We start from the raw sequence: 16,270 nt of genomic DNA, 5'->3' as shown, positions 1-16,270 counted from the left end.
ATCTGGCAGGCTATAAATAAATTCTTTTGAGCACTACACCCACTTTATGCAAAGCACTTGTATCAGTGAGAGATTAGCAGATTAGAAGTCTTCTGTTTAATAGAAATCTAGTTAAGAAGAATCCTTCCTGAGAGACCCAATATTTATAAGATAACTACACTAAGGAAAATAAGATGAAAGGGGCCATATCAGTATTTAGTCTCAAGACCATTCTAACAATTATTTTCACATGAATTAGAGAACTGGCATCAGAAACTATCAGGTGTAAACAGATTTATCTTGTTTGCAGTAAAGGAGTACTAGGATCTACTTTTCAGGGTCAAACGGCTTTGGAGCTTTTATTTACAAATTTTAAAAAGTACTAAGTAAAGTCAACAAGACTACATAATGGTATTACATGTACTTAATTTTAAAAATCCACCACAATGCTATTCCATTTCAAAAAATTTAATTAATGTTATTTATAAATTTTAATTTCTAAAATAACAAACATTTGTGACTGATTGAGGGCATGTATAGGGTTTAACTAATTAAATAAAACTAGTCTTTTTCCCAGACATTTTTTCCCCCTGTTCTGTTCCATTTCACTAACCTTTAGAGTTGGAATGTTAGAGTCAGATGTATGCCTTAGTATTAGATTCTCAAGGAAAAGATTTTGAAGACTAAACAAACCCAAAGGAATAAATGACGTTTTGAGAGAGAAACAAAGCAAAACTCTATTGGCAGCTTTCATAACTCTCTTTCCCTGTGAAGAAGTAAACATAAATTAGTACACATTTCTAAAACTAACACTGTAGAATATTGTCCTGCGAGATGTTGGCCTGCCTGTCCTGTCTAATTTCACTCCAGAACAATACTGGACCTAATGGTTTGTGATTCTTATAACCTCTCTAAGAAATCTTTGCCTGCCCCAAGGTCATAAAGATACTTTTCTGTTTTCTTTTAATAGCTTTATGGTTTTAGCTTTTACATTTAAAGTTTATGATATATATCAAATTGGTTTCTATGTATGGTGTGAGGTAGGGGTAGAGGTTCTTTATTTTCATACAAACAGTTGTCCTTTCTTTTCATACAGATAAATAGTTGCTCCAGCAGCATTTGTTAAAAAGCTTTTCCTTTCCCAATTGAATTGCTTTTGTGCCTTGTTGAAAGTCACTTGACCTTATATGTGTGCATATATTTTATGCACGATTTGCCTATCCTTTTGCCAATACCATACTTTCCTGATTACTGTGCCTTTAGAGTAAGTCTTTTTTTAAAAAAATATTTATTTGGCTGCACCGGGTCTTAGTTGTGGCACATGGGATCTTTAGTTGTGGCGTGTGGGATCATTAGTTGTGGCATGTGGGCTCTTCTAGCAGGCTCTTAGTTACAGTATGTGGGATCTAGTTCCCTGACCAGGGATCAAACCCGGGCCCCCTGCATTGGGAGTGTGGGGTCTTAACTACTGGACCACCACGGAAGTCCCTAGAGTAACACTTGATGTCAAGTAGGGTTGAATCCTCCAACTTTGCTCTTTTCCAAAACTGTTTTGGCTTTCTAAATATATTTGAAAATCAGTTGGCATTTTGATTGGTACTGAATTTACAGACCAATTAGGGAAAATATACCATTTTACTAATACTGAATCTTTTGAATATGGCTATATCTCTCCATTTATTAGGTTTTCTTTAATTTCTCTCAGCAATATTTTATAGTTTTCAGTCTTGAACATCTTTCATTAAATTTATCCATAAGTATTAGATGGTTTTTAATGTTACAGTAAATGTTATTTTTCCTAAATTTAATTCTTAATTGTTCACTGCTAGTAGATAGAAATACAATCAATTTTTATATACTGACTTTGTATGCTGCAACACTGCTATAAAGTCATGTATCTGTTCTAGTAGTGTTCTTGTAGGACTTTCCTTAGGACTTCCTATATAGAATCAGGTCATCTGCAAATAATGACAGTTTCACATCTTCCTTTACAATATTTATGTCTCTTTTTTCTTGTCATGCTGCACTGACTGGGACCCCCAGGACAATTTTGAATAGAGGTGGTGGAAGTAGACATCTATGACTTGTTTGCAATACTAAGGGGAAATATTCCAAAATTTAACCTTTAAGTGTCATATAAGCTATAGGGTTTTTGTAGGTGTTCTTTACCAGGTTAAAGGAGTTTCTTCTACTCCTATGGTATTGAGAAGTTTTATCAAAAATGGGCATTGTATTTTGACAAACTTTTTCTGCATCTATTGAAATATTATAATTTTCTTCTTTAAATTGCTAATATGGTGAATTACATAGGCTGATTTTCATGTGTTAAATAAATTTGCATTCCTAGGATAAACCTCACTTGATCATGGAGTATTATCCTTTTTACATATTGCTGGATTCAATTTGCTAATATTTTGTTAAGGATTTTTGCATCTGTGTTCATGATAGAACTTGGCCATCAACTTTCTTCTCTTGTAATGCCCTTGTATTATTTTGGTATCAGGTTATAGTGGCCTGATAAAATGACTTCTTTCTCTATTTTCTGAAAGTTTGTGCCAGATTGTTATTTCTTCCTTAAACATATGATAGTATTCAACAATTAAGCCATCTGAGCTTAGAATTTTTATTTATTTATTTATTGATTGATTGATTTATGGCTGCGTTGGGTCTTCGTTGCTGCACACGATCTTTCTCTACTTGCGGAGAGTGGGGGCTACTCTTCATTGCAGTGCACAGGCTTCTCATCGCGGAGGCTTCTCTTGTTGCACAGAACGGGCTCTAGGCATGCAGGCTTCAGTAGTTGTGGCACACGGGCTCAGTATCTGTGGCTTGCAGGCTTTAGAGCGCAGGCTCAGCAGCTGTGGCACACGGGCTTAGTTGCTCCACGGCATGTGGGATCTTCCCGGACCAGGGCGCGAACCCGTGTCCGCTTCATTGGCAGGTAGATTCTTAACCACTGTGCCACCAGGGAAGTCCCTGAGCTTAGAATTTTTGAAGTTAATTATTAATTCAATTTCTTTAACAGATTTAGGACTATTTAGATTTTCTATTTATTCTTATGTCAGTTTTGTTAAATTGTATCTTTCAAGAAATTTGTCTACGTCAGCTAGGTTGTCAAACTTACTGGCAAAAAGTTGTTCATAATATTCTTATCATCCCTATAATGTTTATAGGATCTGTAGTATGTCCCTTATTTCATTCCTGATATTGGTAATTTGCATTTTTTCTTCCTTCTTTTCTCTTTAAACTGAAGTATAGTTGATTTATAATATTGTGTTAGTTTCACGTATACAGTACAGTGATTCAGGGTTTTTGCAGATTATATTCCATTACAGGTTATTACGAGATAATAGGTATAATTCCTTGTGCTATATAGTAAAGCTTTGTTGCTTATCTATTTTATGTATAGTAGTTTGTATCTGTTAATCCCATATCCCTAATATGTCCCTCCCTGCCTCCTTCTCCCCTTTGGTAACCACAAGTTTGTTTTCTATGTCTGTGAGACTGTTTCTGTTTTTGTATATACATTGATTTGTATCATTTTTTAGATTCCACATATAAGTGATATTGTATAGAATTTGTCTTTCTCTGTCTGACCTATTTCACTAAGCATAATATTCACCAGGTCCATCCATGTTGCTGCAAATGGCAATATATATTTATTTATTTATTTATTTACTTATTTATTTATGGCTGCATGGGGTCTTTGTTGTTGCGTGTGGGCTTTCCTTTCTCTAGTTGTGGCGAGCAAGGGCTACTCTTTGTTGTGGTGTGCAGGCTTCTCATTGCGGAGGCTTCTCTTGTTGCGGAGCACAGGCTCTAGGTGCACGGGCTTCAGTAGTTGTGGCACATGGGCTCAGTGGTCGTGATGCGTGGGCTTAGTTGCTCCATGGCATGTGGAATCTTCCTGGACCATGGATCAAACCTGTGTCCCCTGCATTGGCAGGCGGATTCTTAACCACTGCGCTACCAGGGAAGTCCCGCAAATGGCAATATTTCATTCTTTTGTATGGCTGAGTAATATTCCTGTGTGTGTGTGTGTGTGTGTGTGTGTGTGTGTGTGTGCATGCACATCTCTCACATCTTCTTAATCCTATCATCTGTTGATGGGTACTCGGGTTGCTTCCATGGCTTGCTTATTGTAAATAGTGCTGCTATGAACACTGGAGTGCATGTACCTTTTCGAATTAGTGTTTTCATTTTTTCCAGATATACACCCAGGAGTGGAATTGCTGGATCGCATGGTAGTTTTATTTTTAGTTTTTCAACTGAGCCCACGTGCCACAACTACTGAAGCCTGCACGCCTAGAGCCTGTGCTCCACAACAAGAGAAGCCATTGCAATGAGAAGCCCATGCACTGCAATGAAGAGTAGCCCCTGCTCGCCACAACTTGAGAAGGCCTGCACGCAGCAATGAAGACCCAACGCAGCCAATAAATAAATAAATAAATCTATTAAAATAAATAAATAAAGTAATGCAAATTTCTGCTACTCTACTGGAATCCTCTATTTACTCACCATGTTTCCTGCCTCTGCAGCCAGCCGGGCAGCATAGCGAGCTATAAGCCGGTGTTCCTCATCCAGTCGGCTAGGACTGTCCAGGACACTGCCAAGGAGATAAAAATTCAACAGGTATCTATTAAACATCCCCTACTCTTGCTTCTCTCTCAGAAAGAACAGATGGGAGAAACACTTGTGAAAAAGAATGGTAACAAAAGAAATGGAGACCTGAATCATAGATACTAATGGTCTTCTGAGACAAAGAGGATTTAGAGAAATGACGAGGCCACGCATAACATTTCTCTTCGGCAGTATATCACTGTTGCTCTCACACCTTCAGAGGGGACACTTCTTTTTGAATGCAAGGGCTGAGAAAAGACAGGGCATCTATAAAGCTTGAGGGAGTGATTTCCCATCAACTGTTTTAAGAAAACCTCATGACTTTTAGATATAGGTCTTGAATTCAAAAAGCCCGAAAGAAAACTAAAGCATCTTGAAAAACAGAGGGCTGAGGAAAAGTACCCTTAACACTGGCTGAGCAAAACTGAGGAACCTAAGCTAAGGCAGGCTTACAATATGGTAAAGTTGGGGAAGATGCCGTCAAACGTTCCCCTTCAGTGCCTCTTTCTCTTCTTTTACCATGCTTGTTCTACAACTGGAGCCCCATTTTAGAGTGAATTAATTTAGTTCATTACTCTTAACAAGAGTTCCAGCATTCTAAAAATTTAGAGATCCAGTACGGTGGGATGTCAGAAAGTGCCGCACCTGAATAAAAGAAGGTTCTTGAGCAGGAGGCTAGCTCTGTGTATATGTGCTGCTCACATGGAACTTCTTGCTGTTGATGACTGACATCTTTAATTTAGCATGTGATGTCAACTGCTGTTTATTTATATCAGGGCACTCCTAGATTAATCAGGACTGTGGCTATGTAATTCTTCTTTGTTTAAGTCTGACAGATGTTTTAAGGCAACAGTAATAATGATGACTAAGTGATGAGAGATGGCTGTCGTGGCTTGCTTCTACTTTGGCTCTAGGTTCTTGGAGTTCCACAAACCCCTGACTGGAATTTAACAGTATGACAAAATATGAAATGTGAAAAAAATTAAAGACATGAGTTCAATAGTCATCAAATCTTGTTATAATTACTGAGGGGAATCTGGGAAGGATGGAGTTTAATCAATAGAAACCTGTCTGGACTTTTCATGCATGAAATCAACTGTGTTTTTCCTAGATTTTTTTTTTTTTTTAAGCATCCTATATTTCTATCTCTGTGGCTAACTCTTAAGCTTAACTTGGTCTTTCCTCTAGGATGGATTTTTTTTTTTTTTTTTTTTTTTGCGGTACGCGGGCCTCTCACTGTTGTGGCCTCTCTCGTTGCGGAGCACAGGCTCCGGACGCACAGGCTCAGCAGCCATGGCTCACAGGCCCAGCCGCTCCGCGGCATGTGGGATTTTCCCGGACCAGGGCACGAACCCGTGTCCCCCGCATTGGCAGGCGGAATCTCAACCACTGCGCCACCAGGAAAGCCCTAGGATGGATTTTTTAAAAATGTGCTGCCACTGTCACTGCTTTCTGGCAATGACACTTCTCAACACTATATAATTTTAGGTGTGCAAATGTCAGTCTCTAGCATATATAACCATTTTCTCAAAAGATGATCTTGTAATAAGAACATGCTACCATCAGTTGACTTTAATACTTTAGGGTCAAGACCCCAAGGTCAGGGCTGAACTATAATACTTGTGCCTTAAAGATGCTTGTCTGAAATAAAAGGACTATCTTTATCTTGTAAATAACAACAAAATGAACATTTAACAACACAAGTGGATAACTACTATGGAGGAAACGGCAGCTTAAGAAGTGGGACTTAAAGTGGCTGACCTCTGTTTTCTGGCAAGGGACACAATAGGTTTCTCTGTGCAGAAGAGCTCCTGCTTCTCCACCACATTCCATGTCCCTAGGAAGGTTAATTTTATCTGTCATTCATACCCGAGTGTGGATGACATGATTGCTTTAACTGGCTATGCTTTCAAGCCAGAAACTAGAACTTTATGTTGATGAGAGGTTTTATGGTCAATGAAAACTATGAGGGAAATTAGAAAGGTTCCTTATTCTTTTGCCTGAGCTGATTTTCATTCTCAGAATTAGTTAGCCAGGAAATTTCTGACTTCTTTGAGGGAGCACGAAGCTCAGCTCCTTAGACTATAAATCAAGAAGAGATGCAGTACTCACCCAATCCTCACGCTCTTCCAAGGCTCCTGGCCACCAATTCTTGCTCAGGGAGCCTAATCCCTAAGCCGTAAGACTTGAGGATCTCAGTTAAACTTAGCATAAATCTTCCTGGGCTATCAGCTAGTAGTGTCTGTTTAACATTCTGCTGCTATATTCACCATGGAAATTTTTAATAACTTGGACAATTGCCCTTACTGATAATAAATAAGCTGTCCTGACAGCGTTAAGAAAACTCTCTTCCTAGAGACCAAGGGGCTGGGATAGAGTGCTCAGAAATCATCTGCTGGATGAGGAGACACTCTGTGATACAACGCACAATTATCAGGCATCCCTCCTACAGAATAAGCCTATTAAACATAGTTGGGAGGTAGGAGAAGCCAACAGTCTAAGGCTTTAGAGATAGGTAAACGCCTAAAAGTAGTAACGCCACTTGGTCATACTGGGAAAACTATGTGAAATGCTATGAAGTATAATACTTAAAACAGTCCTTTTCAAGGATATATATTATTTTTTTTAATTAATTAATTTAATTTATTTATTTTTGGCTGTATTGGGTCTTCGTTGCTGCACGCGGGGTTTCTCTAGTTGCGGCGAGCGGGGGCTACTCTTCGTTGCGGTGTGTGGGCTTCTCACTGCGGTGGCTTCTCTTCTTGAAGAGCACGGGCTCTAGGCGCACGGGCTTCAGTAGTTGTGGCTCGCGGGCTCTAGAGCACAGGCTCAGTAGTTGTGGCGCACGGGCTTAGTTGCTCCGTGGCATGTGGGATCTTCCCAGACAAGGGCTCAAACCTGTGTCCCCTGCACTGGCAGGTGGATTCTTAACCACTGCACCATCAGGGAAGCCCCAAGGATATATATTTTAAAGTTGATTATTAATTTATTTTTCGGTTATCATGGAGAATAAGAGCTTCCCATGAAGCCATGGCATGTTAAGGGCAAAACTAAGATCAAAATTTAAGGTTCCAGCCTCTCTCATGTGTTTAAGTTTATAAAAATTATAGTTTTCTCTCTAAGAATAAGAATCTCAGGTTGTTTGGCACAGAGACTCTGCTGCTATGTAAAGGGGATTATTTAAACTTTACCTGCCATTCTCCTTGCAGAATGGTGGCAGGTGTGGGCATGGACTGGGCAGGTGGCTTTGGGCCTGAATGTAATGGCACTTTGTTTGGTATTAACTCTTTTAAAGGGTTAACTTTGCTATAGTTAGTGGTTATAGTGGTTATCAAATGTTTTTCCACCATAATCCACTGAGGGATCAGTCATATTCCCATATTAACAGTAGTTTCCAGGGAAAGAGGTATTTGGGTCTATTATAATACATATAATTATTATAATACACAGAGGTATACATAGTTTGGTAAAAGTCTCTCAGGTGACAATAACCCAATACCACTGTTGAAAATCACTGGTTTAAATAATCAACAATGATAGGTTTTGGGGAACAGATGAAGATGCAACATGTAAAGATGTAACAAGGTGATGGTGTCAAAGCCCCCAGATAAGACAAAGTGTGTTGACCAATCCTAAACTTTGAATGTCGACAGAAACATTTCATTCTTTAGGCAAGAATGAACAGGAAGAGTTTGCATCAAATACCTCTGTGAATACACATCTTTGGGACCGCACATTTCTCTGAGGTTTATACACTCTTTAAGTGTAACCTAAAGGAAGGGAACTCCACTCTAAAGAATTTCTGACTATATCTTTAGGTAAGTGCCTAGGTTTGGCAAGGCTCCTTCCCTTTTAGAAGCCAGTGCTTTAGCAATTATTTAAACTCCGCCAAACATAGCTGGTAGCTTCTCAAGAAAAACCCCACATGCAGAGCTTCTTCCAGCTGGCAACCCCAGGTTACAGAGCTCTCCCTCCCTTTGATCAGCCCTTGGCCACCCGCCTGCTGCTGCTCTACCACTGACCGTGCACAGTGCTGCAGACGGGCCACAAAGGAGGCTATCAGCGCATGCTCATCGGCCAGGTGACTGGGTATATCCTGGCTATACTGTAACCTAGGAACAACGGAGGCAAAGACAGCAAGCGTGACACAGACACAAGCAAGAAATGAACATGGATTAAAATGGGCAAACGTCAAAGAAAAACAGAAAAGAAAATCAAGATAAGGAAAACAATAAAAAACCACAATGCATAATGGAATGTGGTGCTAGACCATAGGGAATACATCACACAAATCCTTTAAACAAAACCAATCCCTTAGAAGAGAGCTTTGGCGGACTGACACTACAGCCCTTGAGAGGGAGAAGCCAGGGAGGAGCCACCAAAGCACCTGGCCCACCAGTTCTGGGCTCTGCAATGGATGCACTTTTTAGGAAATGCCTTCTGGCAGGAAAACTGAGGGAGAGTGGTTCCATTTAATCACTAAGTGGCCCCTTAATGCTTCCATAGCTTTTGTCGACATGTAAGAGTTTTCAGTGTTACCTCATAATACCAGTTAAGCCTTTTTATTTCTATAAGGACACTGCCTTTAGCATCATTCTATTTTCTCCCATAAAACTGGTACTTAAACCAAACTTGTTAGGATCGTATTTAATTGTAAGACAATGTTGCATAGAATCTGAGTGAGGCTCTCTCTTATAGATATATGGAAGGTCCTTAAGCACATGATCTTTTTTTTTTTAACTTTCTACTACAGAAGTATTAAAATATGTGCAAAAATAGAAAGAGTAATCTAATGACTACCGTTCATGTACCCATCAGCAAAGTTCAACAAAAATGAACGTTGTCAACTTGTTTAATTTATTCTTCCTTCTCCCAACATTTTGTGCAGGAGGAGGTGGCTAGAGTAATCCCAGACAATTTATTATTTCACCTGGGAATACTTGAGCCTGTACATCTATCAGATACAGAAGGAATTTATACAACCTGAACACCATTATCACACCTAAAAAAAAAAAAATCACAAAAATTCTTTAATATCTTAGTCCATCTGAAAATTTCCGCAAATCTTAAAAAAAATACCCTTTTACAGTTTAAGTCAAGATCCAAACAAGGTCTGCACTTTGCACTTGGTTGATATGTTTCTTTTATGTCTGTGTTTGATTATATGTTTCTGTTTTTAATCTATAACAGTTCTTCCTTTTCCCTGTTTCTTCCATGTCATCTACGTGTGAATAAAACAGGTTACCTTGTAGCATATCCTACATTTTGAAGGCGTCATTTAATTTGTTTCTCTAGTCCCTGTGGGGTCAGATCTAGATGTTGACTGAAGTTTTTGCTTTTGTTTTGTTATTGAGAAGGGGCTAGAATCCATCATATGTAATATGATGTACTTATAAATCAAACAGGAGGCACATAACGGAATGGAATGTAAATACTGATCAGTGGATTCAGATGTTCTCCATTTGTAATGGAGAGATTCACATCTCTCCATTACAAAATCCTCCATCAACTTTTCACCTAATAATTTTAGCATTTACTAATAGTTCTTGCCTAAATACATTATTTCATGAGGGGTTGCAAAATGTTGACTTTCCGATTTTATCATCTGTTGCTCATTTATTAATTTCTTCTATTGTTTATTGTGAAATACTCTCATTCAGGAAAGGTAAAACCAAATGGTTGATATTTCTTATTATTTAACAACAACAACAGAAAAACAAGTTAGTGCCTTAGGAGGTTTTTTTTTTTTTTTTGTATAATTATGAACTCATAGATTTTTATGTATCTGATGTGTTTCAATCCATTGCAATCATCTTTTTGGTGTTCAAACTGTCCTAACTGTGGCCAGTGGGAACCCCTGGAAGCAGGCTCTGGTGTTCTTCTGACATATCCATTAAAGCTTATTAGCTTCCTTGTTTGTACAATAAGATGCCCCAATCTCATCTTGTATATGCTGCTCCGCACTTGGAATCAACCATTCTTCCCAGGATCCCAGGTTCCCTTTACTGAGAAAGAGCGCTCAGAGGCCACAGGCAGGGTACTAGAGTGCTTATGGTTCTTGGGGTGTCACTGCTTCTAGGTCTTTTCAGTGGATAAAGCTAGGAAATTTTTATATTTTAGAGAGAATAAAACTAAGTTCTCTCACCACTTTCAGATGTCATTCCATTTTCTAGCTTGCATTATTTTTATTGAGAACTCATTGGAAAACTTTATCCTTGTTCCCCTGTATGTAACATGTCTTTTTTTCTCTAGCGGCTTTTAGTATTTTCTCTTTATCATTGTGATTTTTTTTTGCGATTTGATTGTGATGTGTCTTGGTGTGTTTTTCTCTGTGTTTATCCTGCGTACTTATAGTTTGTTGAGCATCTTGTATCTGTGGGTTTATAGTTTTCATCAAAGATGTAAAAATTTATTTGGAAATTTGGAAAAAATTATTTCCTTGAATAATTCTTCTCTTCCCCCTCTGTTAGACTGTTTGACATTGTCCCAAAGGTCACTGAGGCTCTGTTCGTTTTTCAGCCATTTTTCTCTCTGTGCTTCATTTTGGATAGTTTGTATTGCTATGTCTTTAAGTTCAGTGAACTTTTATTCTGCAATTTCTAATCTACTGTTAAGTCTATCCATTGAATTTTTCATTTCAGGTATAATCCTTTTCAACTCTATAAGTTCTCTTTTTATTTTAAAAGTTTTGATGGAAGTAGACTATATGTGCAGAAAGTTCCAGTAACATTTAAACTTGGTTCTTTTTTATTTCTCACATATTCTCCACATTATGTTGATATTTTCTTTTATATTTTTGATACTTATCATGGCTGCTTTAAAGTCCATGTCTGCCAGTTGTATCACGTCTGTTATTTCTGGCTCTGTTTATATTGACTAATTCTCTCCTGGTTACGGTCATACTTTCCTGCTTCTTCTTATGTCTTCTAATTTTTCACTGGATGGTGCAATCCTGAGTATTATGTTGCTGAACATCTGGATTTTGTTGTCTTCCTTGAAAGAATCCAGCAGTCATTTAATTTCCTTGTGAACAGCTTGATCCTTGTGAGGCCTGGGTTTAAGCTTCATTAGCGCAGAACTCGAGTAACCTTTATTTAGGGCCAATTTCACCCTGCTCCTAAGATGTGGTCTTCCTGGGGTCTTTACTGAATGCCTCAAGTGTTCAATGATATCTCTCTACTCTGGTTGGTTGGAACTCAAACAACTATGTGAGCTCAGGTAGTTGTTGCACTTTCAAAACTCCAGGAGTTGTTCTTTCCCAGGTAGTTGTTCTTTGCTGGTCTTGTGAAATCTCATTCTACGCAAATACAGCTTAGTTTTCAGCCAAAGACTCAAGAGATCTGTCTTCAGATTTATTGAGCTCTTTCTCTGCACAATTCCTCCTCTCTGGTGTTTTGCTCAGCAAATTCCGGCCTCCCGAAACTCCAATCTCTACCTTCTTACTCTCAGCAAGACTGCCTTGCTCTGCTTGTATTCCGCACTATAGTTTGGCAAATGTGTTCTAGCATAAAACCTGGGCAATCATAGGGCTCTCTCATTTGTTTCCCTTCCCTCAGGAATCAGTCCCATGCTACTTACTAATTCCTGAAAACAGTTGTTTCTTATATTCAGACCAGTTTTCTAGTAGTTTATAGCGGGAGAGCTACTCTGTTACCAGTTAGTTCACCATGATCAGGGTGGAAGTTCTCGCTGTAGTACCTTATTTTTATCATACTTTTGTAAAGTATCAATCCACTTCAAACTAGAAATTGAAACAAAACAAAACTGCGTCTTTATGGCAGATAGATTGAGAAGTAGGCTCTATCACCCTGCACACCATTACAGAGGCTTTAGCTTTTACTGTGGTATTAGAAGTTACTGGAAGGTTTTGAGCAGAAGTGAGGTATGATATATTTTAATAGGATCATCTGCTCTAGGAACAATGAAGTGCCAGAGGGCAAGGGAAGAAGCAGGCAATTTGAAGCCTACTGGACATTCCAGATGAAAGACAAGAGTTGCTAGGAAATAGGAGTAGCAGCAGAAGTGATAATAAATAGAAAGATCTTGGATAGGTTTTGACAGTGATTTTGGATAGATCTGATCTAATAATCTGACAGTTTAGATGGGGGAAGAATCAAGGGTTCTGACCAAGCAACTAGGAGAATGGGATTGCCATTCACTGAGATGGGGAAGATTATGGAAGAAGTACATTTGGTGGCAGAAGATACAGAACTCAGTTTAAAACATGCTAATTATGAAATATGTATTAAATATCCAAAGAAGATACTGATTAGGAGGAAGATATGCGAGGGAAAAAGGGAAAAGCTCAGGGAAAAGTCTGGGCCAGAAAAATAAGTTTGGGAGTTACCTGTATGCAGATGTTACTGAAAGCCACGAGTATGGATGAGATCACCTACAGTGAGTGAACACAGACAGAAAAGAGAAGTGGCCCTTCTGGTATGCTAACACTTACAGGTCAAAGAGGTATGGAAAAACCAGCAAAGGAGGCCAAGAAGGAATAGGAGGAAAACCAGAACACAGTATCTGGAGGCAAGTGCAGAAAGTGTTTCACATAGAAGGGAGTGATCATCTACATCAAATGCCACTGATAGGTCAAGCCAGATAAGTCCTGAGAATTCACCACTGGATTTAGCATGTGGAAGTCACTGGTCTCCTTGACAGGAGTGGTTTTGGTAGAGTAATGGGCAGTGAAAATCTGACCAGGGTGTGTTCCAAAGGAAATGGGAGAAGAGAAACTGGAAACATTTACTACGGAGGCAACAGTCCATTAAACTCCATTTTAGTGTTATATGAAGACTGCTATTCAGAACTACTGTTGTTTGCCAGATAATTAGGGATGGAAGCCAAAATGAGAAGCATTAACAATAGCTGCCTATGGTAAATAAGGAATTTACATGTCCATGAATTTTCTGACAATTTTGTTTGGGGCATGGATGTTATATCATTCTACTCACATTCAAAACCGTACCTGTTTTCCCAGATTTACTTTTTGAATTTAAACTCTTTCCTTTTTTGATTATGCATATATGCATAAAATGTGTTGCAATGTGTACATGCAACACATATACAACCCCCAACTTACAAACAGATTTTGCTTTAGAAATCTGTTTTTCTAAAGCAGAGTCAATAGTTTGGAATAGTTTGGAACCCCATAAAATAATAAAAATAATAATTGTTCTATTTCTAAGCTGTTAAACATTAATTCAATCCATAAAAGTAGGTGATTTTCATGCCTGAGTATACAACAGTTTGAATAGCACTTCTGATGGAAATTGGACGTTTGAGTCAATGTTTGGAGTACCTACTAGGCATCAGTACTGTGCCAGGAGATGAGGACACCACAGCAAGCAAAACCCAGACATGGCTGCTGCTTTCTTGATGCTAACAGTCAAGCAGAAAAGAGATGATCACAAAAATAAGTAAAATTGCAAATGTAATGAGGGTTACAATGAGAAGGACACTGTTTTCCTATGAGAAGACATAATAGTAGGATTTTACCCAATTAGGGAGATCAGCAAAAGCAAGGATGAGTAGAATGAACCAGACTTAGAGAGAGGAGTGACAATGAAATGAACACGTTTCTCCCCGGGTACCCTAAAGAGCGTTCTTTCCCTCACAAGGCATCCCCCAACTCTAAACCAATGGTAAAAATGAGCATAGTTGCGGCCAGAGGGTCCTGATGGGACTGGTAGGGTCAAAGGCAGCATTTCTTTTTTTTTTTTAAATAAATTTATTTATTATTATTTTATTGTTGGCTGTGTTGGGTCTTCGTTGCTGTGTGCGGGCTTCTCATTGCGGTGGCTTCTCTTGTTGCAGAGCACGGGCTCTAGGTGCGTGGGCTTCAGTAGTTGTGGCTCACGGGCTCAGGAGTTGTGGCTCACGGGCTCTAGAGCGCAGGCTCAGTAGTCGTGGTGCACGGGCTTAGTTGCTCCATGGTATGTGGGATCTTCCCGGACCAGGGCTCGAACCCGTGCCCCCTGCATTGGCAGGCGGATTCTCAACCACTGCGCCACCAGGGAAGTCCCAAAGGCAGCATTTCTAAAAGTGCGTTTCCCCAGATTTCTTCCTTCAGAACTCTCAAGCTTTTACTGAATCAAATTATCTGGGAACGAGGCCTGGGAATCTGCATTTGAATCGAGCTGCCAGTGCTCCAGGTGCACACTGCAGCGTGAGAACTGCTCTCCAAGATGATGGGGGCTTTGGAGCCTAGGTGATAATCTCCAGTGGTAGCAAGAGAGGGCGCATTTGGCCAAGGTTAAGAGCACACCTGTGGGGACAGGCAGCAAGGGGAAGGGATCTGAGGTGGGGGAGGTCGGAATGAAGGGTAAGCAGCGGTGGGACAAGGTCAGAGGCAGTACAAGCATGCGAGAGGCAGTGTGCAGCCCTGGTAGCGGAATTATTTACTAAGTAGGAGGCAGCAGAGCGTAGCAACTGAGAGCACAGGCTTCGGAGTCAGGCAGTCTTGGGTTTAATCCAAACTCTGATACTTATTAGCTGTGTGAGTTTGAACATTAACCTCTCTATGTCTTAGTCCTCTCATCTGTAAAATAATAATAATATAAAATCTGCCTCATGAAATTTACTTCAGAGAGTGTTGGGAGGATTAAATAAGATAACATAGTCATCATTACCAACAAAGTACCTGTGACCCATCAGGTAATTTTATAGGTCTTCTTTTGTTTGTTCTCAGAACAATCTTCCATAAAAGGTATTGCTGTAATCCTCACAACTTTATATTCCAGCCCTGACCTCTCCCTGGAGCTCTAGAATCATGTATTTGATGCCTGTTCAACATCTCCCCTTGCATGCCTAACAGGCATCTATCTCAAACCCAACATGTTCAAAATAGAACTCTTGATTCTCCTCACCCTACTTCCTCACCTGCCACTCCCCCAGACTGGCCAGTTTAAATAAAAAGCATCCCCATTTACCCAGTCATCAAGCCAAAAGCTGAGTCGTCATCTTAATTTCTCTCTTTTCCTCATGCTCCACATCTAATCTCTTAACAAGTCCTGCTGGCCCTACTTTCAAAATAGCTCCCCAGGGACTTCCCTGGTGGCGCAGTGGTTGAGAATCCGCCTGCCAATGCAGGGGACACGGGTTCAAGCCCTGGTCCAGGAAGATCTCACATGCTGCGGAGCAACTAAGCCCGTGCGCCACAACTACTAAGTCTGTGCTCTAGAGCCTGCGTGCCACAAGCACTGAAGCCCGTGTGCCTAGAGCCTGTGCTCCGCAACAAGAGAAGCCACCGCAATGAGAAGCCCACGTACTGCAATGAATAGTAGCCCCTGCTCGCCGCAATTAGAGAAAGCCTGCCCGCAACAACGAAGACCCAACGCAGTCAAAAATAAACAAACAAGTAAATAAATATACAAAACAGATCCCCAAACCGGCCACTCTCACCACCTCCACTGCTGCCATAATTTCTCATCTGGAATTTCTCACCCAGTGCCGCTTGGTCTACTCCAAGAGCCTCTTAACTGGTCTCTCTTCTTCCACTCTTGTCCTCTACAGCTGAGCCTCCACACTGTGGAGATTTTTTAGCAACAAATCAATTTGGAGGGGTGATGAAGATGTTCTAAAATCGGTTGTGGTAATGGCTGCACAACCCTGTGGATACACTAAAAACCACTAAATGGTACACTTTAAATGGATGAGCTGTATAATATAT

The 16,270-nt window shown here is 39.8% G+C and overlaps 1 protein-coding gene across 21 annotated transcripts in view; it reads right to left on the bottom strand.

The window, feature by feature from the left end:
- Positions 1–16,270, bottom strand: part of DTNB (dystrobrevin beta) — a 256,123-nt gene that overhangs the window by 61,124 nt on the left and 178,729 nt on the right. For 18 of the 21 annotated variants that reach the window (XM_060309424.1, XM_060309423.1, XM_060309425.1 and 15 more), the window contains 2 exons: positions 8,622–8,711; positions 4,498–4,585 (listed from right to left, as the gene is read on the bottom strand). In XM_060309424.1, the coding sequence (XP_060165407.1) occupies positions 4,498–4,585; positions 8,622–8,711 (178 nt within the window). The remainder of the gene's footprint in view (positions 1–4,497; positions 4,586–8,621; positions 8,712–16,270) is intronic. The other 3 variants (XM_060309434.1, XM_060309435.1, XM_060309426.2) reach the window with 1 other exon arrangement.

The sequence above is a fragment of the Globicephala melas genome, chromosome 12, assembly GCF_963455315.2.
Source record: "Globicephala melas chromosome 12, mGloMel1.2, whole genome shotgun sequence".
Taxonomy (NCBI): Eukaryota; Metazoa; Chordata; class Mammalia; order Artiodactyla; family Delphinidae; genus Globicephala; species Globicephala melas.
Note: the sequence above shows the minus strand (reverse complement) of the source record. Positions and strands in the feature narration are given on the sequence as shown.